Source organism: Astatotilapia calliptera, chromosome 11 (genome assembly GCF_900246225.1).
Source record: "Astatotilapia calliptera chromosome 11, fAstCal1.2, whole genome shotgun sequence".
Taxonomy (NCBI): Eukaryota; Metazoa; Chordata; class Actinopteri; order Cichliformes; family Cichlidae; genus Astatotilapia; species Astatotilapia calliptera.
The window spans coordinates 2,890,325-2,917,143 of NC_039312.1; the positions used below are offsets into that span (position 1 = coordinate 2,890,325).

The 26,819-nt window shown below is 43.6% G+C and overlaps 1 protein-coding gene across 5 annotated transcripts in view; it reads right to left on the minus strand.

The window, feature by feature from the left end:
* grik2 (glutamate receptor, ionotropic, kainate 2) overlaps window positions 1-26,819 on the minus strand; it is a 326,891-nt gene that overhangs the window by 42,431 nt on the left and 257,641 nt on the right. For all 5 annotated transcript variants that reach the window (XM_026183896.1, XM_026183897.1, XM_026183900.1 and 2 more), the window contains one exon: window positions 2,044-2,269. In XM_026183896.1, coding sequence (XP_026039681.1) covers window positions 2,044-2,269 — 226 coding nt within the window. The remainder of the gene's footprint in view (window positions 1-2,043; window positions 2,270-26,819) is intronic.

The window sequence follows — 26,819 nt, forward strand, 5'->3', positions numbered from 1 at the left end:
CGCATCACCCTGCCGGTCCACAGTGAAGTGCCGCTGCCTTAGCTTGAAAGTGCTTCATCCTCAGAGCCTGCAGCTCAGTTTGTGTCAACCAACAGTGACCCACTTCCACAGACATCATCACTCAAGGGTGAGCGAAAAGCATTTTTTCCTCTATACCCACCCCGAGTTTAAGTTTACGTGCAGTTTTCTCCGGCTTTGAGGATCTAAGGGCTGTTCTGAGTACTGCCGAACTATCTGAAGCTAAAACTTTTTTTAAACCTGCATTTGAGTGTTTTGATTTGGAGTAAGGAGGTAAGGAAGTAAAATGAATTTATATGGCACTTTTAAAGACAGGAATCTGTTACAAAGTGCTTTACAGGGAACATAAAAACAAAAGCCAGTTATCCATTCCTGAGGTGGCCCATGGTACAAATGTATCCCTTGCTTCTGAGCCAGTTAATAACAATGACGTATAACACTGACAGTACAATCGCCTCTCTGTGAAAGCTATAGCTTGATTTTATAATTTATGTGAGGTTACTGTTGCAAGATCCCTGCCATCTGTAACTGTAAAAGAACCTAGCAAGAAGTTTTCGTCTTACTGTATTTGTAGCAAATTGTGAAAATCTGCTGCTTAATCTAATAAAGTGTTTAACAATATACCCTATGTTTTCACCTCTCTATTTGTGTTGCACTGTTCTTCTGCATGCTGAAGATAGCAGGGACAATCCTGGGGCTAAGTATTACTCCATAAGGATTACCCTCTGGCATGTGTTGCAATGTAAACTGTCAAGGTACGGTTAAGTTTGGTTTTAATGTGCAACAACAAAGCAAAGTATACCACACCTCGATATATTCATCATCTTGATTTATGAAACATCAAAGCAGAATCATCTCTTTGATCCTTCCTACTACTACATTACCAGTAGAAGTAGGCTATATTACCAGTAAATCACTAATTATGTGGTAAAGGAATGACATAAAATATGTTTAAAAGCCACTGTGAAGTCAACAAAATAACAAAAAAATAATAATCAGGATTCTGTTCAACATCAGACAATGACACCTATTATGAACTAAACATCAAATCCATCTAATTAAAGGGCTTACAATAATTAGGCTCTGACCTCTATCCTTCAAGTGCAGTGTCAAAGTGGAAAATCTGTATTTGCTTCCATTACAGAGCCATCAATAAAGCTTTCACAATAACTGCTTTTTTAACCTCCATAGTGTACAGCCACTTAATATACTGAGGTGCTGTTCTGCAACAAAAACATGTTCTTTGCAATTACACTTGAGTCAAAAGAGATACCTATGTTAAAGGACCTGACCTTTTATGTTAATAACCCACTTAAGGCATAAAATTTGGCATAATGGAGGACATTTCTGGACTGAAATCCATATTTCTTTGTCTGACCTTATTGATATTTTTAAAGAGAGTGTGTAAAATCTCACCACTAGAGGTCAGTAGATTGCAGACTGGAGTCAACTGAATTCTGATTTCTATGGGGGGTGCTGTAGGACAAACAACTCTGGCTGCTGTTCCTCTCTGATGTAAGCTGTCAGTCTGCTGTTTACCTCAGCTATCAATGTGTTCATGTTTATTTACTCTCAATGAGGCTTTGAAAAAAGTATATTATCGAAGGTCACTTCTATCCGTTGACAGTGATACCGAGGTGAGCTTTATCCTGATGGGGTTTTTTCGGTGCGTTAGCTGCTGTTAAATAAGAAAAAGAACAAAAAAAATATATATACTAATTTGCTAGCTAGTAACTGCATCTGCAGATTTTTCCCCTAATTGGAGACATCATAGTGGCTATGTTAGTCTTACATTTCATGCTGGCTCAAAGTTCTGACGTTGCCAATGAAGAGCAGAAAGGAAACACATTTCAAAGAAACAGCAACTCAAAAGGCAACTAAAACTTGATTTCAGATTTCCTAATGCATTGCAAAATAGATCGCTCTAAGTAGTTTGTAGAGTCTAGAAAAAAATACTGTATATGCGACAACCTTAAGAGCATTTGTTTCTAAGCAAAACACATCATTATAACACGTGTCACATACCCATTGGGGTCCCAACCCCATAGGCTTTTGAGTCAATGAGGCCTCCAATCTGTGTGAGGTTGCAGTTGCGCTGCGTGACAAATTCGATGGTGGTGGATTCCATGAGGAATGCGTAGTCCGAGGTGAGCACACGGTGAATGCCTTCCTCGACATTCTTCACCATCACAGAGTGCCGCCGACTGCTCATAAACTCCCACATTTTGTCATATGTTGAGATCTTGGTTTTCTGAGGAGACATAGAAGTGTAATGTGAGAAAATAATATTTAACTACTTAAACACAAAGCAATTTATAATTTAGCTAAATGTATTCATTGTAAAAGCCATGTACTGTATGTTTTGATCATCCTAAAGTTGTAACGTTAAATTTAGAGATTCATAAAGAGTTAATGTGTGTGTGTGTGTGTGTGAGTGACATTCATACAATCACACTTTTAAATACTGCCAATGCATGCAATCATCTACTTTCCAAATTTCATTAGGTTTAGCAGAATTTGTTTGGAGCTATAGCAGTACGTCATGCTTTTTGCCTGCCTCCGTCAATATCGCTTACGAGTGGAATATAAGTTGAAGCAGACAAGCATGCTAAACAGCAGTGTGAACAGTCTGAATTTGTATGACCATAATGTTCTTCTTTGATGCCCATAAAGCTGATAACACTTACAGGCATAAGCAGCAGCAGGGTACTCTCAGTAGCAGAGCACAGTGCCCAACTTAGTACACCTGTAATCACCATGAAAAGTCCAAGACCACATTACTGTCTGGGGAGGCAGATTTGAAGCCATTTTTGAAGCTATTTGAAAAGTAATTAAGTCACATCTTCAAGGTCCTGCCCGCCATTATTGTGTGTAATGACTTTTTGTGGCTGGTCGATATTTTAGATCAACTGGGTGATTTGTGGAGTGCCTATCAGAATCTTTTGGAGTCACTCTTGACAAATCAGGCAATTGAGCATGCAAGCTTCAGACTGCTGATAAGGCGAGAGCAGTGGCTGTGAATACACAGAGAGTCAGATAACCACCTATACTCTAAGTCAGGCAGACAGCCAAGGTATTTTTCCAAGAGCCTACGCACAGGAATTCAGAGCTGATTTCATTCAAACCATGCGCGAAGGGGTGGGAAGCACAACTAGTGCATGCAATGAATAGCTGCCAAACCAAAATAGTTCAAAAGAATCCATCCAATATGTTACATCCTCATAGTTTAGAAATACTGAATCAAAATCTTATGAAATTCAAAATTACAAGTACAAGCTACCGAAATACTTTGTGCTGGCTGATCCTCTTAAGTCATCACCAGTTTAATAAAGTTTTCATCCACCTGCTTCTGCCATGATGGGAAGGCTAATGCTGTCCTCTTCTTTTATTTCTGCTAAACCCTCAGTGAAACTGATGACACTGAAGGGGCCTTATATTTGTAAATGCTTTAAAATATCCTGGTTCATCGAAATCGTTGCTGTTGAGTTAGTTAGAATTTAGAATGAGTTTTGTATGTTCTTAAATAAAGTCTTAAATTGACAGATTTTCAAAGGTTTATATATACTCATCATGGGTATAATGTCATGGTAATTCTGAGCTTTTAATGATTTCTTTAAACTGTTAAACTGTTCTGTCTGTTCTGGTTCTGTTTCTGTGTTTTGTCTTCTGTCTCTGTACTAAGCTCGTGTGTCTTATTCCTGGTGTCAATGTTAGTTATTTCCTGTTTTGTTTTGTGTGTGTCCTGTGTTTAGTTTTACTTTCTCTTGTCTCATTAGCCAGTCTGTTCAGCTGTGTTCCCAGGCGTTTCCCATCTCCCTAATCACCTGGTGTGTATATACTGGCTTGTTTTTGTATTTTGTTGTTTCAAGGTACAGAAAGGAAATGACTAGTGTGCAAAAAGTCCTTGACCAGTCCCCTAACATAACAACTGTCAGCCATGCTGGTCACTATAGATGCATGATTAAAGAAGAATCCTCTACTTCTCCAAAGACTTCTCGTTTGTAAAATATGTTAACAGAACCGAGGGAGGAAGACGGTAGACAAGCTCCTTCATGTCACTGCTGTGGTAAATGAGTTCCTTCATAAAGCTGCTGCAGGATATCTGCTCCTCTTTGCAGCCATGGCCAGTGGGTTGAAGCTTCCTCTGCTTCCGCTTTCCAGGTTTTCTTGATCACCTCTTCTCAGTGGTCTTCAGGCCAGTGCTGTCCACACCACCCAAACCAGTGGGGTCCGAGCCATCTGAGCCAGTTGGTCCTGTTTGGCCTGAGGCCGAGGGTCCCTTGTAAGCTGAACCCAAGCCATAGGGTCTCTATCTTCTCTTCCAATTCGTTGACCACTGGCTTTGCTTTCTGAGGAGTCTCCGTCAATACCAGCCTCCAATTAATCATCTTTGCAGCAAGATAAGCCACATCTCTTCAGTTGCCCATTCCCAGGGTTCCTTCATTTTATTCATTCTTCATTCCCCTGGCCGATTCCCTGAATTTATTTTTCCTCCTGAATTGCTTCATCTCAGTTTTTGGACTCCTGGCAGACTTCCTGAATGGTTTTGCCTGCACTGGCCTCTGCCTCTAGACCTCAATACTGTACATGACTGGGCCAACCTCCTCTCTGACTGTCCTTTGGCCGGGCCAGCCACTGGTCTGTTTTCTGTTTTGTTTGGACTCTTTTTGTTTTTGTTTCTGTTTCTTCTGCATACCAAGTATGCTCGAGCAAGACACGGAATCTCAAGTTGCTCTCCGATGCATCCAGAGTATCAATGCGTGTGAATTAGAAATAGAAAGCACTTAAGCATGGAAATTTGAAAGGCTTCTATAAATGGGTGAATGATGCATGTTGTGCTTTGAGTCAGGAAAATCAAGTAGAGCAGAACAGCTGTATATAAAAAAAAAAGGTAAACTAGGCCATTTTTTTTAATTAGCTCCAGGGGTTAGAAGATGAAGATTATGTAGACATAACAAGGTGAAGTCAGAAGGTTCTCTGTGATAAATGTTGCCTTCGACACTATTTTTGATGTCTCCTGTCAAGACACGTCATGTTGAGAATGGTGTGGTCTACTCCTTTAAAAGCAGCAGTACATCTCAGTCAAAGGTCCTCAAGGTAATTAAGTCTTCAAAGTTCAAATTTGGTACTGTGGGCAGTTTCATGCCCAGAATGCTATGACCATCTATAAAGGACTTTAGTTGTAAAAGGAATTATGATTTTCCCTAAAATTGTGGAGATGAATAGACGTTTTAAAATAGATCTAAATACAGAGTGAACTAAAGCATTAAACGTTTTTTAATTTAATCAGTGAGAGTACCAAAGCTTGTTGATTCAATTCAGTTTTATTTATACAGCGCCAAATCACCACAACAATCACCTCAAGGTAAACCCTACAATAATACAAAAAACCCACAAAACCCCAATAATCCTTTGACCCCCTGTGAGCCAGTGTTTTGGTAACAGTGGGAAGGAAAAACTCCCTTTCCACAGCATAAATGGAACAGCCTGCAAAGAGCTGGCTGCCAGTCGGTGGTAGACTGCTGCCTACTGGGAGTCTGCACTTTTTCTTTTTGGCTTGCCTCATGGAGACATGCTTGCATAAACCAATGGATTATAACAATGGATAACATCAAACCCATATTTTAGCACCTGCTGTTGGACTGCAAGGTAAGTAAAACCTTTTTTATTCCTTAATTTATGTTTAGGACTATGTCTCTTGTAGTTATTAACTTAGGCTATCACCTTACAACACTAACAGAGCAGTTAACAGTAGTTTAGTAGCTAACAATACTTAGAGTTGTCATAAAAACTAAGTTTTTATAAAAATAAGGTTGTCATAAAATAAGCTGGCCATTATTATCGTAAATATGTATAGAGAACTAGATGAGGTAAGTTCTACTTTAAATAAGACATTAAATATATTTTATATATGTGTATATACAGTACTGTGCAAAAGTTTTAGGCAGGTGAGAAAAATGCTGTAAACAAAAAAAATGCTTTCAAAAATATGACTGTTAATCATTTATTTTTAATCAATCAACAAAATGCAGTGAATGAACAAAAGAGAAATCTAAATCAAATTAATGTTTGGTGTGACCTCCCTTTGGCTTCAAAAAAGCATCAATTCTTCCAGGTACACAGTCAGCCAAGACTACATAACTAGGCACTGCCTGGATTGATTACAAGAAGGCGTATGACTCGATGCCCCACACCTGGATCCTGGAATGCCTAGACCTATACAATACCAACAGAACCCTGAGAGCCTTCATCAGGAACTCAATGGGGATGTGGTGGACAACATGCTAGGCCAACTTCAAGCCCATAGCACAAGTCACCATCAAGTGCGGGATCTACCAAGCAGATGCTCTGTCCCCACTGCTGTTCTGCATAGGCCTGAACCCCCTCAGTGAGATCATTAACAAGACTGGCTACTAATGTTCCCTCTAATTTTTCACGTGTCTGAGCAACACACAAACTCCCTGAGCGTCTCCTTTGACCACCGTGAGTGACATCAGACGTGTGCGCTGTGGTCACGCCGGCATCTCATCCATCCAAGTTACATGATTTATTAAAATAATCGAATTACAGCCTTTACATTTATGTTAGACTACTTTTAATTAACTGCTTTAGTCCACTTACAATAAAAATTAATAAATAAATCTTGTTCATGAGCTGTGTAGCATGTTAACACTATTGGAAGTAAAAATAACTTGAACTCCAATTTCGAGCTCTGACTTGTATTATGAGTCTGTGGTCTGGGAGAGAGTCTGTAACTCTCTGTCTGCAAACTACAATATTTAATGACCAATGTTGGGCAATTAATTATATAGTTACTTCTTCAAAAAAGTAACTGACTTTGGCAAACAACAAAGTTTTTTGCAGCTATTTTTTAAACGCAGCCAAGGCGTTTTTTTAAATAAACATTTCAAACTATTTACAGAACAATCAGCTGTTCTGCATCAAATCTGATGCCACACAAATTATTTGTGCCACTCCAAAAAATAATTTGTGTCCACTATGAGATGAAGGAGAACAACAGCCTGATACCTGCAGGCCTGACAGCAGCAGATGTATCACTGCTGTAACACCTGTAACACTCAGCAGTCGCCTCATTGTTCTGACACACACAACAAAACTACTGACTCAATTAACTACTGATTTTATCTACTGTTCTGATTTTATCTGTTTTGATTTATATACTGTTTTGTTTGTTTGTTTGTTTGTTTGTTTGTTTGTTTGTTTGTTTGTTAATTAGTTTGTTTGTTTGCTTGCTTGTTTTAATCAATTTTAAATCATGCTTTTTATTTGTTTTTGTTTCTAATGTCTCTGTAAAGCACTTTGAATCACCTTGTTGTTGAATTGTGCTATACAAATAAACTTGCCTTGCCTTACACTACACACTGCCTACACAAGATTTGCGCTGAACGTCTCAAATCTCTCACATCTCAAAACACCGCCGTCACTCCTAAAACTTCCCCCCGTTTCTTAACAACAAGATGCCACTTTGCCAAATCATTTTTTGATTGGTCGACACGGTACTTTTTTGGACCAATAGGAAAGGTGGGGGGGGGGGGGGGGGGTTGTTTTTGCTCACAGGCTTTCGAGCCTTTTTTCTTATAAAACGGCGTTTTACCATTTCTTCCCGCAGTAAATATAAACAACGGCAGTATTCAGGAAGAAAACCAAACGTTGCAGATATTTTTATCATAACTCTGGTTTTACGTGGCCGATCAACACAATTTAAAAACTGGTATAAAGTCCACACTTTGTCCGTCAGTTGTTCCGTCTGTCCTGCTCACATCTCCAATGGTTGTACACGTTGTCATTAACATAGCTTCACTCCTCATCAGCCACGCTGCTTTGCTAGCTAAAATACTGGTATCAGCACATAAGGACGCTGTCATAGCCTGTCAACCACGTTGATTGGCTGCGTATGGCCTGTAAATGGCCTGTATTTATATAGCGCTTTACTAGTCCCTAAGGACCCCAAAGCGCTTTACATATCCAGTCATTCACCCATTCACACACACATTCACACACTGGTGATGGCAGCTACATTGTAGCCACAGCCACCCTGGGGCGCACTGACAGAGGCGAGGCTGCCGGACACTGGCGCCACCGGGCCCTCTGACCACCACCAGTAGGCAGCGGGTGAAGTGTCTTGCCCAAGGACACAACGACTGAGACTGTCCAAGCCGGAGACTGTCCTCGAACCGGCAACCTTCCGATTACAAGGCGAACTCCCAACTCTTGAGCCACGATCGCCCATATATATACGCATCGGCTTAACTATGGGATATGGAGGCATCGTTCTAATCCCATATGGGAGCAGCCAGTCACTTACTGACTAACACTGCAAAACATGATTGTTGAAGTATTAATTTTAATTTCAATTCAGGTTAGTTTTTTTTTTTTGTGCGCCACGCAGATTTTCTGTGCGCAGAGACCGTGCCAACAGAACAGTGCGCAATTTCGCACATGCGCAGCTTAGAGGGAACATTGCTGGCTATGGATACCGACTACGGAGTGGAGCAGTTGTCAGCCACCTCCTGTACATGAATGACATCGAGCTGTTTGCCAAGAGTGAATGAGACATCGATTCACTGATCCACTACAGCAACGATATCGGAATGTCATTCGGACTGAATAAATGTAGTCAGATGATAACAAAGAGCGGGAACATAGTCAGAACTGTGGGGATCAAACTACCAGAAGGCAACATCACAGACATAGAGGACAGTTACAAGTACCTGGGGATCCCGCAGGCAAACCACGAAGAGGTCGCTAGGAAAGTTGCAACCACCAAGTACCGGCAGAGGGTCAGGCACGTCCTGAGGAGTCAGCTGAACGGTAAGAACAAGATCCGGGCTTTCAACACCTATGCCCTGCCCGTGATCAGGTACCCTGCTGGGGTAATAAGCTGGCCAAAGGAGGAGATAGAAGCCACTGACATCGAGACCAGGAAGCTCCTGACCATGCATGGAAGGTTTCACCCCAAGTCCACTACCCTAAGGCTGTACGCTAAGCGGAAGGACGGAGGCCGGGGACCAGTGAGTGTCAGCACCACGGTCCAGGATGAGACAACGAACATCCACGAATACATCAGGAAGATGACCAAACGCGACCATATGCTCAGTGAATACCTCAGGCAGCAGAAACCCAAGAAAGAGGAAGAGGGACAGGCCCCTGCACGGTATGTACCACCGGCAGATAGAGGAGGTGGCTGATATCCAGAAATCCTACCAGTGGCTGGACAAAGCTGGACTGAAAGACAGCACAGAGGCACTAATCATGGCAGCACAGGAACAAGCTCTGAGATCCATAGAGGCTGGGGTCTATCACACCAGGCATACATGGAGCGCCATAACCAAGTGGCCGGCATAGTGTACAGGAACATCTGTGCCGAGTATAACCTGGAAGTCCCGAGGTCAAAATGGGAGACGCCCCCAAGGGTGATGGAGAATGACCGAGCTAAGATCCTGTGGGACTTCCAGATACAGACGGACAAATGGTGGTGGCTAACCAACCGGACATAGTGGTGGTAGACAAACAGAAGAAGACGGCCGTAGTGATCGATGTAGCGGTTCCCAATGACAGCAACATCAGGAAGAAGGAACACGAGAAGCTGGAGAAATACCAAGGGCTCAGAGAAGAGCTCAAGAAGATGTGGAGGGTGAAGGTAACGGTGGTCCCCGTGGTAATCGGAGCACTAGGTGCAGTGACTCCCAAGCTAGGCGAGTGGCTCCAGCAAATTCCAAGAACAACTAAGATTTCTGTCCAGAACAGCGCAGTCCTAGGAACAGCTAAGATACTGCGCAGGACCCTCAAGCTCCCAGGCCTCTGGTAGAGGACCCGAGCTTGAAGCATAGACCGCCCACAGGCGCGAGAGGAGAATTTTATATAGATATATATGTCTGTGACGGTTCTCAGTCATCCAGGTCATCGTAGTCAAAGGAGCTTGCAAAGAAAAGCGTCTGGACTTCTTTAAGTTGCTTGAAGACGTTTCACCTCTCATCCGCGAAGCTTCTTCAGTTCTAAGGTCAAATGGTGGAGAGTCCCAGATATAAACCTAGTGGGAGTGACCCTCCACAGAGGGACAAAAGGACCCCCTGATGATCCTCTAATCGCCTGAGCCAAGGTGGGAAACTGGGCGTGGGTCCCAATCAGCCAGGCTTTCGGGTGAGTTCATTGTGAAACCTGGCCCCACCTTATCATGTGAATTCCTGAGGTCAGATGGCCCAGGATGTGAGTGGGTGTTAAGGCGTCTGGGGAGGGAACTCAAAACTGGATTATAGATGGCAGAGAGTTGGTGTCGTAAACCCCCGCCTCTGTTCAAAGATGGTCGCTCACAGTGGACATAGATGGCTTCTTTCACTCCTCTTTCAAACCATCTGTCCTCTCTGTCCAAAATGTGAACATTGGCATCCTCGAAAGAGTGTCCTTTATCCTTAAGATGCAGATGGACTGCTGAGTCTTGTCCTGTGGAGGTGGCTCTTCTGTGTTGTGCCATGCGCTTGTGAAGTGGCTGTTTGGTCTCTCCAATGTAGAGGTCTGAGCATTCCTCGCTGCACTGTACAGCATACACCACATTGTTAAGTTTGTGTTTTGGCGTTTTGTCTTTCGGGTGAACCAGTTTCTGTCTGAGCGTGTTGCTGGGTCTGAAATACACTGGGATGTCATGCTTGGAGAAAACTCTCCTGAGTTTCTCTGATACACCGGCTACATAGGGGATGACAATGTTGTTGCGTCTGTCCTTCTTATACTCCCTCGCTGGTGTCTGGTCTTCTTTTCTGTGCCTCTTTGCTGACTTTAAGAACGCCCATTTAGGATAGCCGCACGTTTTGAGTGCTTCCTTTACATGTGTGTGTTCCTTCTTCTTTCCTTCAGGCTTAGAGGGAACATGTTCTGCCCGGTGGTGTAGGGTCCTGATTACTCCAAGTTTGTGTTCCAAAGGGTGATGGGAGTCAAAGAGGAGGTACTGGTCCGTGTGTGTGGGCTTCCGGTAAACTTCGATGTTGAGGTTGCCGTTCTCTTCAATGTGCACAGCGCAGTCCAGGAAAGGCAAACAGTCGTCCTTTGTGTCTTCCCTGATGAACTTGATGTTTTTATCCACAGCGTTAATGTGCGCAGTGAAGGATTCCACTTCTTGTGTCTTGATTTTGACCCAGGTGTCGTCTACATATCTGTACCAGTGGCTGGGTACTCTTCCTTTGAAAGAGCCAAGAGCCTTCCTTTCCACTTCCTCCATGTAAAGGTTGGCTACAATAGGTGACACGGGGGAGCCCATGGCACAGCCATGTTTTTGTCTGTAAAAGCCTTCGTTGTACTTGAAATATGTAGTGGTGAGGCAGAGGTCTAACAGTGTGCAGATCTGATCGGGTGTGAAGTTGGTCCTGTCCTCCAAGGAGCTGTCTTCTTGTAGTCGTTTTCTGACAGTCTCCACGGCCTCCGTGGTGGGTATGCAAGTGAAGAGAGACTACATCAAAGGACACCATGGTTTCATCTGGATCCAGGGTAAGTTTCTGGACCTTGTCGGTGAAGTCGGTGGAGTTCTTGATGTGGTGTGGGGTGTTCCCCACGAGAGGCGCAAGGATGGTAGCAAGGTGTTTAGCAATGTTATAAGTGGCTGAGTTTATGCTGCTGACTATGGGTCTGAGTGGACAGCTTCTTTGTGGATCTTAGGAAGTCCATAGATGCAGGGTATGGCATCCCCTGGGTAAAGGCGGTGATATTTAAGGCGGTCAATAATTTTGTCCTTTTCAAAGTCTTGAAGGCAAGCTATAACTTTCTTTTTGTAGCTGCTTGTGGGGTCTCGCTTTAGGGCTTCGTAGGTATTGTTGTCACTGAGGAGAGTAGTGATCTTTGTATGGTAATCTGTAGTGTTTAGGACCATGGTGCATCTTCCCTTATCAGCTGGTAAAACAGTGATGTTGTGGTCTTTGCTCAGGGAAGCGACGGCCTTCTTTTCCTGTATTGTGAGGTTGGATGGAGGGACTTTGGCACTGGAGAGGGTGGCTGAGACTTTCATCCTGATTTGCTCTGCTTCTGTCTGTGATAATGGGCCATCTGACCTCAGGAATTTGCATGATAAGGTGGGGCCAGGTTTCACAATGAACTCACCCGAAACCCTGGCTGATTGGGACCCACGCCCAGTTTCCCACCTTGGCTCAGGCGATTAGAGGATCATCAGGGGGTCCTTTTGTCCCTCTGTGGGGGGGTCACTCCCACTAGGTTTATCAGAATCAGAATCAGAATCAGAATACTTTATTGATCCCTGGGGGAAATTATTTTTTGTTACAGTGCTCCATTTTAAACCAACATTAAGACAAGACAGACAATACGCTAACTAAGAATAGTACAATATATACATATATATACATACATACATACATAAGTCACTTATAAATAAATATTTGGAAAAGAAACATGTGTAGTTGTAGCAGCAAACAGTGTGTTAAGTGGATGCGTTGTACAGGGAGATGGCCACAGGCAGGAATGATTTCCTGTGTCGTTCAGTGGTGCTTTTCGGTAATCTCAGTCTCTCACTGAACGAGCTCCTGTGACTGACCAACATGTCATGGAGTGGGTGGGAGGTGTTATCCAACATTGTCTTTATCTTGGACAGCATCCGCCTCTCCGACACCACCTTGAGGGAGTCCAGCTCCATCCCCACAACATTGCTGGCCTTACGGATCAGTTTATTAAGTCTGTTGGCATCTGCGACCCTCAGCCTGCTCCCCCAGCATGCAACAGCATAGAGGATCGCACTGGCCACCACAGACTCATAGAAAATCCTCAGCATTTTCTGGCAGATGTTGAAGGACCTCAGTCGCCTCAAAAAATAGAGACGACTCTGGCCCTTCCTGTAAAGTGCTGTGGTGTTTTTAGCCCAGTCCAGTTTATTGTCAATGTGTACTCCAAGGTATTTATAGTCCTCCACAATGTCAACACTGACCCCCTGGATTGAAACAGGGGTCAAGTGTTTCCTGGTCTTCCTGAAGTCCACGATCAGTTCCTTGGTCTTTGCCACGTTGAGCTGCAGATGATTCTGCTCACACCACGTGACAAAGGAGTCGACCACAGCCCGGTACTCTGTCTCATCATCCCTGCTGATGCATCCAACCACCGCAGAGTCATCAGAAAACTTCTGAAGATGGCAGGTCTCTGTGCAGTGGCTGAAGTCTGTGGTGTAGAGGGTGAAGAGGAAGGGGGAGAGGACAGTCCCCTGTGGTGCCCCTGTGTTGCTGATCACCTTGTCAGACACACACTGTGGGAGACGTACATATTGTGGTCTTCCTGTCAGGTAATCAACAATCCAGGACACCAGAGAAGCATCCACCTGCATCGCTGCTAACTTATCACCCAGGAGGGTCGGCCTGATGGTGTTGAAAGCACTGGAAAAGTCAAAAAACATGACCCTCACAGTGCTCGCCGGCTGGTCCAGATGGGTGTAGACACGATTGAGCAGGTAGATGATGGCGTCCTCTGTTCCGAGACGAGGCTGATAAGCGAACTGAAGGGGATCCAGATGTGGTCTTACTATGGGTCGCAGCTGGTCCAGGATGAGCCTTTCCAGGGTCTTCATGATGTGGGAGGTCAGTGCCACGGGCCTGTAATCCTGGGGGCCACTGGGACGAGGCATCTTTGGTACAGGGACGAGGCATGATGTCTTCCACATCACCGGGACCCTCTGCAGACTCAGACTCAGCATAAACAGTTTATGAAAGACTCCACACAGCTGGGGGGCACAGGCCTTGAGGACAAGGGGACTCACTCCGTCTGGTCCAGCAGACTTGCCTGAGTGAAGTCTCCTCATTTGCATCTCAACCTGGTATTGAGTGAAGGTGATGGGTGGGGGAGGGGTGTCAGGAATCTCACAGGAGGCAACATGTGAAGAGAGAGGCTGGCACAGTGGTGTGGCTCTGGATTCCAGGCTGACTGCAGGTGAGGTTGTGGGGGTGGGAGCAGACACTGTGGTGTCGAATCTATTGAAAAACAGATTCAACTCGTCGGCTCTATTCTCACCTCCCTCAGCTCCCCTGCTGTTGGTTGGCCTGAATCCAGTGATGGTCTTCATGCCCCTCCACACCTCTCTCATGCTGTTCTGCTGGAGTTTCCACTCCAGCTTCCTCCTGTAATTGTCCTTAGCCTCTCTGATCTTGTCCTTTAGTAACACCTGGACCTTCCTCACCTCCTCTTTGTTGCCCCCTCTGAAAGCCCTCTTCTTGTTGTTGAGGAGGGCTTTGATGTCCTTAGTCACCCACGGCTTGTTATTTGGGTAACAATGAACAGTCTGAGCTGGAACAATGGAGTCGGTGCAGAAAGTTATGTAGTCTGTGATACACTCAGTAAGCCCATTGATGTCCTCGGCGTGAGGCTCACAGAGTGTTTCCCAGTCGGTCACCTCGAAACAGCCCTGTAGTTCCGCTATTGCCTCCTCTGACCACCTCCTAACAGTCCTGGTGGTCACAGGTTCCCTCCTCACAATTGGCACATAGCGGGGGGTGAGGTGAATCAGGTTATGATCTGACCTACCAAGTGGGGGGAGGGAGGAGGAGCTGTATGCATCCTTGACGTTAGCATACAGTAAGTCTAAAGTTTTCTCTCCCCTGGTGGGACAGTCCACATATTGTTTGAATGTTGGTAGTGTATTGTCCAGTGATACATGGTTGAAGTCACCCGAGATCACAATAAAGGCACTCGGGTGCTGAGTCTGTAGCCGAGCTATGGCAGAGTGGATAGTGTCACATGCAGCTGTGGGGTTAGCAGAGGGGGGAACATAAACAGCCACCAAGATGACGTGAGAGAATTCCCTGGGTAAATAATACGGCCTGAGTCCAACAGCACACAGTTCAGTGTCCGGGCAACAAATCCTTTCTTTGATTGTTATGTTGGCAGGGTTACACCACCGGTTGTTAACTAAAACAGCAAGCCCACCTCCTTTACGCTTACCGCTAGCGATGCTGTCCCTGTCCGCCCGAACAGTGTGGAAGGCTTCCACGGAAGCATTCTCATCGGGAATGACCTGGTGCAGCCATGATTCGGTGAAACACATCAGGCTACACTCTCGGTATTCCCTCTGACTCCGTACCAGTGCTGAGAGCTCGTCGATTTTACTTGCCAACGATCGCACATTTCCCATCACGATAGACGGCAGACACGGTTTAAACCTCCTCCTCGCTTCGAGCCTCCGCTGTCTCACCGTCACCTTTTTTCTTCTCTTCTGTCCTTGACCTCTGCATCCCCGATGTGTTTTCCTCCAAATTTCAGCTGGTACTTCTGCGGGCACTTCTGCGGGCCTGGCCAGCGAGCCGGCCGGCATCAGGGCGATCAGCTGATCTCTGGAGTTTATATCTGGGACTTTCCACCATTTGACCTTAGAACTGAAGAAGCTTCTCGGATGAGAGGTGAAACGTCTTCAAGCAACTTAAAGAAGTCCAGACGCTTTTCTTTGCAAGCTCCTTTGAATATAGACATATATGGACGGCGTCAATGCATTTGCGCGGTTAGCTCATTAACGCGTTGATGCGGTCCAGCCCCACGCACAGGGCAATCCGCAGTAACAGGTTAATGGAGATTTGCCTCGTTAATGTAGTTATGGTGTTAATGTCATTTTAACTAGATTAACGCTGACAGCACTAAGATATATATAAAAGCTCTGAGGTGTAAACGGGTGTGATTGTGAGCCACACCCGTTTTCACACCGTGGCTCAGGTGATTAGGCAGAGGAACAATCAGGGGTCCAGGACCCTCTTTGGGACACTTCCAATAGGGCTTGAAAACCTGGAACTCTCCACCAATTGCTCTTAGAATTGAAGAAGCTTCTCGGATGAGAGGTGAAACATTTTCAAGAAACTTTACTTTCCAAACTCATTAGAGATATTTCTAGATAATGAGCACACTTTTTCAAGTTAGCTTTAATAGGTTATTAATGTGTATATAATATCTCCAAAAGTTGATGCTGTTCATCTGGACATAGCTTTTTGTGGGAGAAACGTTTCGTCACTCATCCAAGTGACTTCTTCAGTCTCAGCTGACTGCATGTTTCCCTAATCAACTTTTGGAGATTTACTTACCTGGATGATTGAGCATGCATCAAGATGAAGATGTATATAATGTGTTTATAAAGTTGATTTCACTATAGTGAATCCACTGCCATGTTTATGTTCATGGCGTTTTGGCCACATCTCTCTTTAAAGTGAGAATTTTATGGTCAGAGAGACTTTACCTTGGATACATAAAGGATTCTCGAAATAGAAATGAAATTGTTGTTGGAGTTTTTGAAGGAGGGTTTAAACATAGACTGTTTTGGTTTGTTTTTTGTACAGTGTGTAGTGTTTTTACCAAATGATCATAAACATAAGGAAGGTGGAAAAAACACAATTTGTTTCTTTTCTCTTTTTTCCTCTCTTCTATAAATTGGCTTACTCCTTTCTCAGATCTCATGTGAATGAGCTTTATCTACTTGATTAATTCACCATGGTTGCATGAGCTGTTCCTCCCATCTGTTGTAATACTAATGCAAAATAATTCAGACATGTATAGCCTGGGGACAAGAAGATCTGTGACACATCCATGTAAAAAGCCACTGTCAAAAGCAGTATTACCTTTAATAAGATGTAATTTTATTACCTAACAAGGTGTGTGTTTACTTATTAAATCATTTAAAGGTGTTGTAGCAACAGGCCATAGGGAATGCCTATGACTCGAAGAAGAGAGACGTATCACTGCTTCGAATAATATCCTGCAAAGACACTAACATAATAAACCACCATTAGATATATGTTTTGCAGAAGACAATAGTTAACCAACTAAAGTAGTTTGAACCAAGAAAAGGCAAACAAAAAACAGACAAACTGTGATTGGGAAGCTTGCACGTCTGAGAGTGCGGTCTATTGAATTGACTGAGGCTGATGATAAGTCTTACCAAAGTGTTCCATTCCAGTCATGCATTTTAAACATCTCACACTGAATGTGTGGATAGAATATGTTTTCTCTGAGAGACTTCCAGTGCAGTGATGGAGGTAGCTGCGTGAAACTTCTGCTCCCGGCCCGTTTTATGTCAAAGCCTCTGAAATTCCAAATATTAACAAGATAAACAGCTGAAAGTGAATAACTAGGAAGGGGCTATGGTGAAGGATAAATGCTGCAAGACGAAAACCAAGAAACGAGTCGAAACTACGACAGTGATGGATACTGATGAAAGTGAAGTCAACGAGGAGGGCGACATTTTGGCTAGTGCTGAGGCCACTGCTAGCAGAAATGCCGAAAGGAATTAGGGCGACAGGGTTGATCTGAGAGCAATACTAATGGAAATTAAGGACTTCAGAAAAGAAAACACGCAACAGTTTGAAGAAGTCAAGGCCGAAATATGCAAAACCAACATAAGACTCGAGGAAGCGGAGGGACGTATTGTGGACACGGAGGAACGGGTTGAAATGGTGGAGGACGTGGTATTTAGCTACTTAAACTACAATCCAAGCTTGCGTCTCAGGTCGCCGATCAAGAAGTGCGCTCCCGCCGAAATAATGTCAGGATATCTGGAGTAGTGGAGAACAAAGAGAAAAGTGCGCCCACTATGATAGACTTTGTTGAAAATCTTCTGAGGGAGAACCTGAAACTCCCCTCGACTTTGAACTTAGACACTGAGTGAGCACATCGTGCCCTTGCTGCGTCCCCAGCACCCCCCCCCCCCCCCCCCAGATGGGGGGGGGGGGGGTGTTCACTTTCATTGTTCACTTTTTGAGTTACAAGACTAAGGAGGAAATACTCAAAAAGGCATGGCAAATGAAGGGATTTCAGTGGAAAGGTAAACAGATTAATATGGACCAAGACTACGCTCCCGACGTCCTCAAACAGAGAAAGGCATACACAGAAGCTAAGATGGACAACAGGAGACTCTGACAGCGCTGAACAGCTCCTTCAGTGGCTGCGGCACCCACGGTGTGGGACGGAGAGATTTCACAGGTCTTTCCTCCCCACGGCTGTCAGACTCCACAACAAAGACTCCAACTGATCAACACACACATCCACACATGTGCATTAAAACTAAGTGCAATACTCTTTTTCTGACAAAGTTGTATTTTTACTCAGTTGTATAAAGCATTTGCATTCTATTTTTATCCTATTGTATATTTTATTCTACTGTATATAGTATTTTATTTTATTCTATTCTGTACAGTTGTGTACAGTATTTTATTCTTATTGTATTCTAATTTTTGCTATATAACTTTTGCACTGTCCACTTCCTGCTGTGACAAAACAAATTTCCCACGTGTGGGACTAACAAAGGTTATCTTATTTTATCTTATCTTTTGAGAACCCTAAAACAGTGAGGGATACGCTTCCAGACACCGTTTCCTGCTAAACTTTGAGCATTCTACCTGGATCGAACAGCATTCTACAATACCGCTGAAGAGGCGACGAAGGACATGTTCGACAGGGGCCTCCCAATAGCGATCTACAAGCCCCCAGAGTCGCCGTTGGCACAGATCAAGAAACTGACACGGCCCACGAAAGGGAACAAGAGAGAAAAGCGATCCACACTGAAGCGCCCGAGTCAAATGGACTCTGTGTCAGTCAAGGAGAGACTGCAACTGTATAGAAGGGACCCGCAATAAATGCATCACTATTACAAGTAAGATGTCGACGCATATTAACCAGCTACAGGTAAAATAACTTATCCTTTCCGAATTGCCTGCTTTTTATTTATTTTAATTATTCCTTTTGTAAACTCTGCTGACTTCGGGCAAAAAGAGACAATATAATGATAAGGGAAGCGAAATGCACAATATTTAGAGCTACCGCCTTGTTGTAATTAAGAGGCTGGGAGTACTGCCTCATGCAGGGTGGGAGAATTGCACAAGGACGTCTTCCAATCAGGGGGCCCACTCTAGAGTGGGTGGCGGTCCCCTTTAAGGACTTATTACACCAGATCTTACAGGGTTTCCTTATTTATTTTTCCCCCCTTTCTTGTCAAATTTTCATCATTGGTTCTATTGTTATCCTGTTAGCTGTGGTTCTGTGCAGCACTGTTCAGACAATGTGGCATTCCTAGGCTTATTTCGACAATAATGTTCCACCTTAAAAATGGAAAACACTGTTAATATCATCTCCTTTAATGGAATAGTTAGCCCACAAAAAAGAGCCAAGATACTGTCTAAACTAGCCCTACTACAGGAAACGCTCTTGTCAGACCAAGAACACAAAAAAACTGGAGTGAGGCTTTAATAAACATGTTTATTCATCATCATATAAGTCCGGACACCGCAGAGGAGTTGCAATATTGGTATCACAACAGACTTGTTTTGAATTTTTATCTGACAAAAGAGATAGGGAGGGCTGATATGTACTGGTAAAAGGGAGAATTGACAGTTTTCTGGTGACAATTCTTAATATATACGCTCCCCCTGGGAGCGACCGGAGTTTCTATAAGCACATGTTTGAGCTGATGGCATCTGAAACACAAGGAATGCTGATATGTGGAGGGGACATGAATATCCCAGCCCAAACTAAATAATGAGGACCAGATTGAAAATTTCTCTAAAAGTTCCCTAAACCTCCCGAAGGTCTCAGAACAGGAGAACAGCATGTTAACTAAAGAAATTATGGATAAAGAAATCAGTGTTGCAATTGCAAGACTAAAGCCGCACAAGACCCCTGGCATGGATGGTTTCACTGGTGAATGGTATAAGACCTACAAGGAGGAATTAACTCCTAGGCTGAAGGCAGTGTGCAACTGGGTCCTTAAAGGAGGGGAGGTCCCTCACCATCATGTCTGTTGTTCCTAAGGAAGGAAAAGATAAATTGAACTGTGGGCACTATTACCAATATCAGTATTAAACCTGGATTATAAAGCATACACATCCATAATAGCCAAACGACTTAATAATGTTATACCCAAACGTATTAATCTGGATCAAACCGGGTTTATCCGTCAGAGGCAGACCCAAGACAGTATTAGAAGGACTCTCCACGTCATATATCACTTTAAAAGGAATAATCTAGAGGCAATGCTGATGGGTTTAGATGCTGAAAAAGCATTTGACTCAGTAAGATGGTCATTTCTCTATAAAGTTCTAGATAAGTTTGGATTTCATCAGATAGTCACTGAGACAATTCAAACAATTTACAACAAACCAACAGCAAAAATTCAAATAAACAGCAGCCTATCAAAACCATTTATCTTTGAAAGATTATGCCGACAGGGTTGCCCACTATCTCCGATCCTATTTGCTTTGTTCATCGATCCCCTTAGTCAATATATAAGACAAGATAACCAAGTTAAAGTGATCAATGTCCAGGGAGATTATCAGAAGCGCTCTCTTTTTGCCGATGACATTTTAATCTACCTAGGCCACAGAGTGAATCTCTACCCAGAACAATGACAATATTAGAGGAATTTGGGTCATTATCAGGCAAGTTATGACCTTCAACTTCCAACCTGGGGTTGAACTTAAAAAGAAGTGCAATCTCAAATGGGGCAAAGACTCCATAAAATATCTTGGGATGATATTATGCAGAGACGATAAAATGCTTTTTGAACTACGGCCCATTAAACACAAAAAATGAAGTCGGATTTAATGAGGTGAAGCCTCATTCCAACTTTGGGCCTAATTAACAGGATAGTATCAATGAAGATTAGCATTCTATCACGCCTGCTTTATCTTTTCCAAACTCGCCCCATTGAAATCCCAAAACAACAATTCGTGGAATGGGACAAGATAGTTTCCCACTATTTATGGTTGGGGAAAAAAACAGGGTAAGGTACAGTACACTACAATTACCAAAGGACAAGGGCGGTCTATCTTTACCATGTCTGAAGGACTATTATTATTCTGCCCAGCCATTAGTTTGTTTATGTGATTCTTTGTTTAAATCTCAGTGGAAAGACATAGAAGAACGAGCTACTCATGGCCAACCAATCCAAGCTATGATAGCGGATGGTAAACTAAAGTCGCATTTGAAAGATCCTGATAATCCCTGGATAAAATCAACTTTTAAGATCTGGAAGGACGTGTGCAGAGAGAACAAGCTAAACAAGGCAGAATTGATGCAAAGACGGTGTGCTTTTGATACAGGGTTCCCACCCAACCAGGGTGACATAAGATTTCGAGAATGAAAATTGAAAGGCCTTATTTCTTATTTGACATTCAATCATGAGGGGGAACTACCAGATTTTCAGAGGCAACACAGGTTTAAACAATTAAGATTCCTTTAGATACTTACAGATAAGAAACAGACTTTAGGAAATTGTAGGGCCCAGTTGGGAAAAGGGAAACAGAATTCTAAATACATTTCAAATGGCTTATAACGTTAACACTGTGGTTCGGAAGGTTGTTGTAAAGCTCTATCAAAGATTTCAAGAAAATAAATCTACCAGTACTTTGTATGTTTAAAAGAATGGGAGAAAGAAACAAGCTCAATGATGGAGGACAAAGGTTGGGACCTGTTATGTAAAGTGCAATGGGAAACAACCTGCTCATCCAATTGGAGAGAGTTTGGCTGGAAAAATATAATTTGTTTCTTTCTTACCCCAGACCAACAAAGCCATCAAAATGTAAGTTCAGCCTGCTGGAGATTATGTGGCAATCAAAGGCAAATCACTACCATTTATTCTGGTCCTTCCCCAAAGTTAATTCATTCTGGCAAGATATTCATAAATGCTTGGAAAAGATTGTAAGTGCCCAACTCCCCTTTGATTTCTTACATATGTACTTAGGCCAGGAACCCCTAAATATAACCACTCCAGCAGATAAATGCCTACTGAGAATTATTACAATGTCAGCTAAGAAAACATTGACTAGGCATTGGCTGCAACCAAACGTACCGGGAATACAAGAACTTTACAATACTGTGTACCAAATATTCGTAATGGAGAGGCTTACTATGTCTTTGCGGCTTCAAAGAGACAGATTGGAGGCGCCTGTAGCTCAGGCAGTAGAGCAGGTCATCTACTGATTGGAAGGATGGTGGTTCGATTCCTGACTGCCCCTAGTCTGCATGCCAAATATCCTTGGGCAAGATACTAGCTTTTTGATGCATCCATCGAAGTATGACTGTGTGTGAACGTTAGTTAGAGAATGTGCTTGTGCAAATGGGTGAATGAACAAGTTGTGTAAAGTGCTTTGAGTGCTCAGAAGAGTAGAAAAGTGCCATATAAGAACCAGTCCATTTACCATTACAGATTCAACAAACTCTGGTCCAGATGGACCCAGTACATTAAAGAGCTAAGAAGTGATTTTTTTAAAAATGACTCTCCTTACCTAGGTAAGCAACTATAAGGTGGACATCACACCAAGATTGGATCAACTGCCTGCACTTGTCCAGCTGGGTGTGTGTTTGTTTGTTTGTTTTTTGATGATTTTTTTTGTTTGCTTCTTCTTTGGTGCTATTGTTTGTTGGTTTTGATTGTTTGTTTGTTTCTTTCCCTATTATGAAAATGTTGTCCAGATATATATATTCCAAATAAACACTCTATATACAGGGGAGGGTGGGGGAGAAAAACAACTGGGAACTATTGCTTACATCTGACTACAGTTTTGAGAAATTGAAATTCTGTTGGATATATTGACTGACAATGTATATGGCTATTTGATCTTTGTCCCCGTGTTTGTTGTAAAGTTCCTTGTGTTAATTCTTTGTACAAGATCACCAATAAAAACTACAAATATAAAAAAAGGAATATGTTTTCTCAGTGGATAACAATAGCCTTTTGCAACTGCGTGTACTTAATGCTCAAGGAGAATAAAAGCAAGGCTTCAAGGTTCACAAAAAGGAGTAGAGCTCAAATGGTGTCAGAATAGGACTTTATCACATGTGATCCTGGTAATAACCCAAACCCTAGGAATTTAAACAAGTAGCATCTCTAAACTACTTATCATGTAGGGCAACAAGGCCGAACTCTAGGGTAAGACATCAGCATTTCCCAGAGGATGAAGGGAACATCCTATTTAATGACACCGGTCTCCACCTTAAAAGGCCGGCAATGTTCTGTTCCACAAAGAGATTCTCAACCTAACTACTTGTTTGTTTCTTTGGAGGAAGAGCCTAAACATACCTTAAAGGTGTGAGTCTAAATATCATGATACCTTTATAGAATAGAATAGAATAGAATAGAATGCCTTTATTGTCACTATACAGTTGTACAATGAGATACAGAGCATCTCCTACTCAGTGTAAACATGCTGGGGGGGCACAGTTCTGCAGCGCTATGTACATATGGACAGTGTTAACAGAGGGAAAAACATATATATATATATATATATATATATATATATATATATATATATATATATATATATATATAAAATGTACAATATACAAGACGTAAGTAATATGTAATAAATAGTGTTGTGTATATACAGTTGGGTTATTGCACATAGAATTGGTATTGCACAGTGGTGGTCCATAGAGGAAGTGGGAAGTGGGGGGCTGTGTTATCTGTGCATGTGTGAGTTCAGGGTGGTTATCGCTTTGGGGAAGAAACTGTTTTTGAGTCTGTGGGTTTTTGTGTTGATGCACCTGTAGCGGCTGAACATGTTGAAGCCAGGGTGGGAGCTGTCCTTGATGATGTTTGCTGCTCTGGTGAGGCAGCGGGAGGAATAAATGTCCATCAGGGAGGGGAGAGGGCAGCCGATGATCTTCTGTGCTGTCTTGACCACACTCTGAAGCCTCACTCTATCTGCTTTGGTGCAGCTGCCGTACCATACCGTGATGCAGTAGGTTAGCAGGCTCTCAATGGACGAGCAGTAGAAGGTCAGCAGCAGGTTGGAGTTCAGCTTGTACTTCCTGAGGACTCTCAGGAAGTGCAGCCGCTGTTGGGCCCTCTTGACGACCGGGGAGATGTTGTCTGTCCAGGAGATGTCAGCAGAGATGAGGACACCAAGGAACCGGAAGGTGTGGACCCTCTCCACACACTCCCCGTTGATGTAAAGGGGAGCCAAGTCAGTGCTGTGTCTCCTGAAGTCAACAATGAGCTCTTTGGTTTTCTTAGTGTTCAGTGCCAGGTTTTTTTCTGAACACCAGGCTGCCAGCTTCAGGACTTCCTCTCTGTACTCTGCCTCGTCTCCCTTTGAGATGAGTCCGACTACCGTGGTGTCATCAGCAAACTTGATGATGAGATTGTTGTTGTGGGTCGAACTGCAGTCGTGGGTGTAGAGAGAATACAGGAGGGGGCTCAGCACACAGGGAGCCGGTGCTCAGTGTGCGAGTGGAGGAGAGATGAGGGCCGAGCCTTACAGTCTGGGGCCGGTTTGTGAGAAAGTCCTTTATCCAGGCACATGTGAGAGGAGGGAGGCCAAGAGTGACCAGTTTGGTGATGAGGATGTCCGGGATGATTGTATTAAAGGCTGAGCTTTAGTCCACGAAGAGCATTCGGACGTAGCTCTGCCGCTGCTCTAGGTGACTCAGCAGCAGGTCAGGTTGTAACCGTCTTTGTGGTGGGCCTGGCACTGTGCCTGAGGGGGGGGTGTAGGCTGGGGAGAGCAGGAGGGAGAGGTGGTCGGACTGACCGAGGTGGGGGAGGGGTATGGCTCTGTATGCATGCTTGATGTCGGAGTAAACATGATCTAGAGTGTTTTCTCCTCTGGTGGGACATTTGACATGCTGATAGAACTTTGGGAGCACAGTCTTTATTTCGGCCTTATTAAAGTCACCTGCAATTATGTGAACACCGTCCAGGTGGGCCGGCTGCTGTTCGTTAATGGTGTTCAGCAGGATAGAGAGCGCCGTGTTTATGTTGGCATCGGGTGGAATGTACACAGCCATGATGATCACTACTGTTAGCTCTCTCGGTAGAAAGAAAGGCCGGCATCTTACAGGGAGTGCAGAATTATTAGGCAAGTTGTATTTTTGAGGAATAATTTTATTATTGAACAACAACCATGTTCTCAATGAACCCAAAAAACTCATTAATATCAAAGCTGAATGTTTGTGGAAGTAGTTTTTAGTTTGTTTTTAGTTTTAGCTATTTTAGGGGGATATCTGTGTGTGCAGGTGACTATTACTGTGCATAATTATTAGGCAACTTAACAAAAAACAAATATATAGCCATGTCAATTATTTATTTTCACCAGTGAAAGCAATATAACATCTCCACATTCACAAATATACATTTCTGACATTCAAAAACAAAACAAAAACAAATCAGCGACCAATATAGCCACCTTTCTTTGCAAGGACACTCAAAAGCCTGCCATCCATGGATTCTGTCAGTGTTTTGATCTGTTCACCATCAACATTGCGTGCAGCAGCAACCACAGCCTCCCAGACACTGTTCAGAGAGGTGTACTGTTTTCCCTCCTTGTAAATCTCACATTTGATGATGGACCACAGGTTCTCAATGGGGTTCAGATCAGGTGAACAAGGAGGCCATGTCATTAGTTTTTCTTCTTTTATACCCTTTCTTGCAGCCACGCTGTGGAGTACTTGGACGCGTGTGATGGAGCATTGTCCTGCATGAAAATCATGTTGTTCTTGAAGGATGCAGACTTCTTCCTGTACCACTGCTTGAAGAAGGTGTCTTCCAGAAACTGGCAGTAGGACTGGGAGTTGAGCTTGACTCCATCCTCAACCCGAAAAGGCCCCACAAGCTCATCTTTGATGATACCAGCCCAAACCAGTACTCCACCTCCACCTTGCTGGCGTCTGAGTCGGACTGGAGCTCTCTGCCTTTACCAATCCAGCCACGGGCCCATCCATCTGGCCCATCAAGACTCACTCATTTCATCAGTCCATAAAACCTTAGAAAAACCAGTCTTGAGATATTTCTTGGCCCAGTCTTGACGTTTCAGCTTGTGTGTCTTGTTCAGTGGTGGTCGTCTTTCAGCCTTTCTTACCTTGGCCATGTCTCTGAGTATTGCACACCTTGTGCTTTTGGGCACTCCAGTGATGTTGCAGCTCTGAAATATGGCCAAACTGGTGGCAAGTGGCATCTTGGCAGCTGCACGCTTGACCTTTCTCAGTTCATGGGCAGTTATTTTGCGCCTTGGTTTTTCCACACGCTTCTTGCGACCCTGTTGACTATTTTGAATGAAACGCTTGATTGTTCGATGATCACGCTTCAGAAGCTTTGCAATTTTGAGACTGCTGCATCCCTCTGCAAGATATCTCACTATTTTTGACTTTTCTGAGCCTGTCAAGTCCTTCTTTTGACCCATTTTGCCAAAGGAAAGGACGTTGCCTAATAATTATGCACACCTGATATAGGGTGTTGATGTCATTAGACCACACCCCTTCTCATTACAGAGATGCACATCACCTAATATGCTTAATTGGTAGTAGGCTTTCGAGCCTATACAGCTTGGAGTAAGACAACATGCGTGAAGAGGATGATGTGGACAAAATACTCATTTGCCTAATAATTCTGCACTCCCTGTATTTCTGGTAATTCCACTCCGGTGGAAACCCAGAGAAAACACGCATTAAGAGGCTCTGATGCCTGTGTCTCAATGTCATGGCCCATATCACCGCTACTAGACCCCACATAATGACGTGAAGAAATATTTTTAAAAATGATTATTCAAAAAATTATTTAATATGAAAGCAACAGGCAGAGTGTTACAGGCATAGCCCTAAAGCATGTAGCCTGATGGGCAGCTCAGGGGTTGGGAAGCGCATCTGTAACCGGAAGGTCGTCGGTTTGATCACCGGGCTCTCTGTCCTGGTCGTTGTGTTCTTGGGCAAGACACTTTACCCTACCGCCTACTGGTGTTGGCCAGAGGGCCCGATGGCGCGATATGGCAGCCTCACTTCTGTCAGTCTGCCCCAGGGCAGCTGTGGCTACAACTGTAGCTGCCTCCACCAGTGTGTGAATGTGA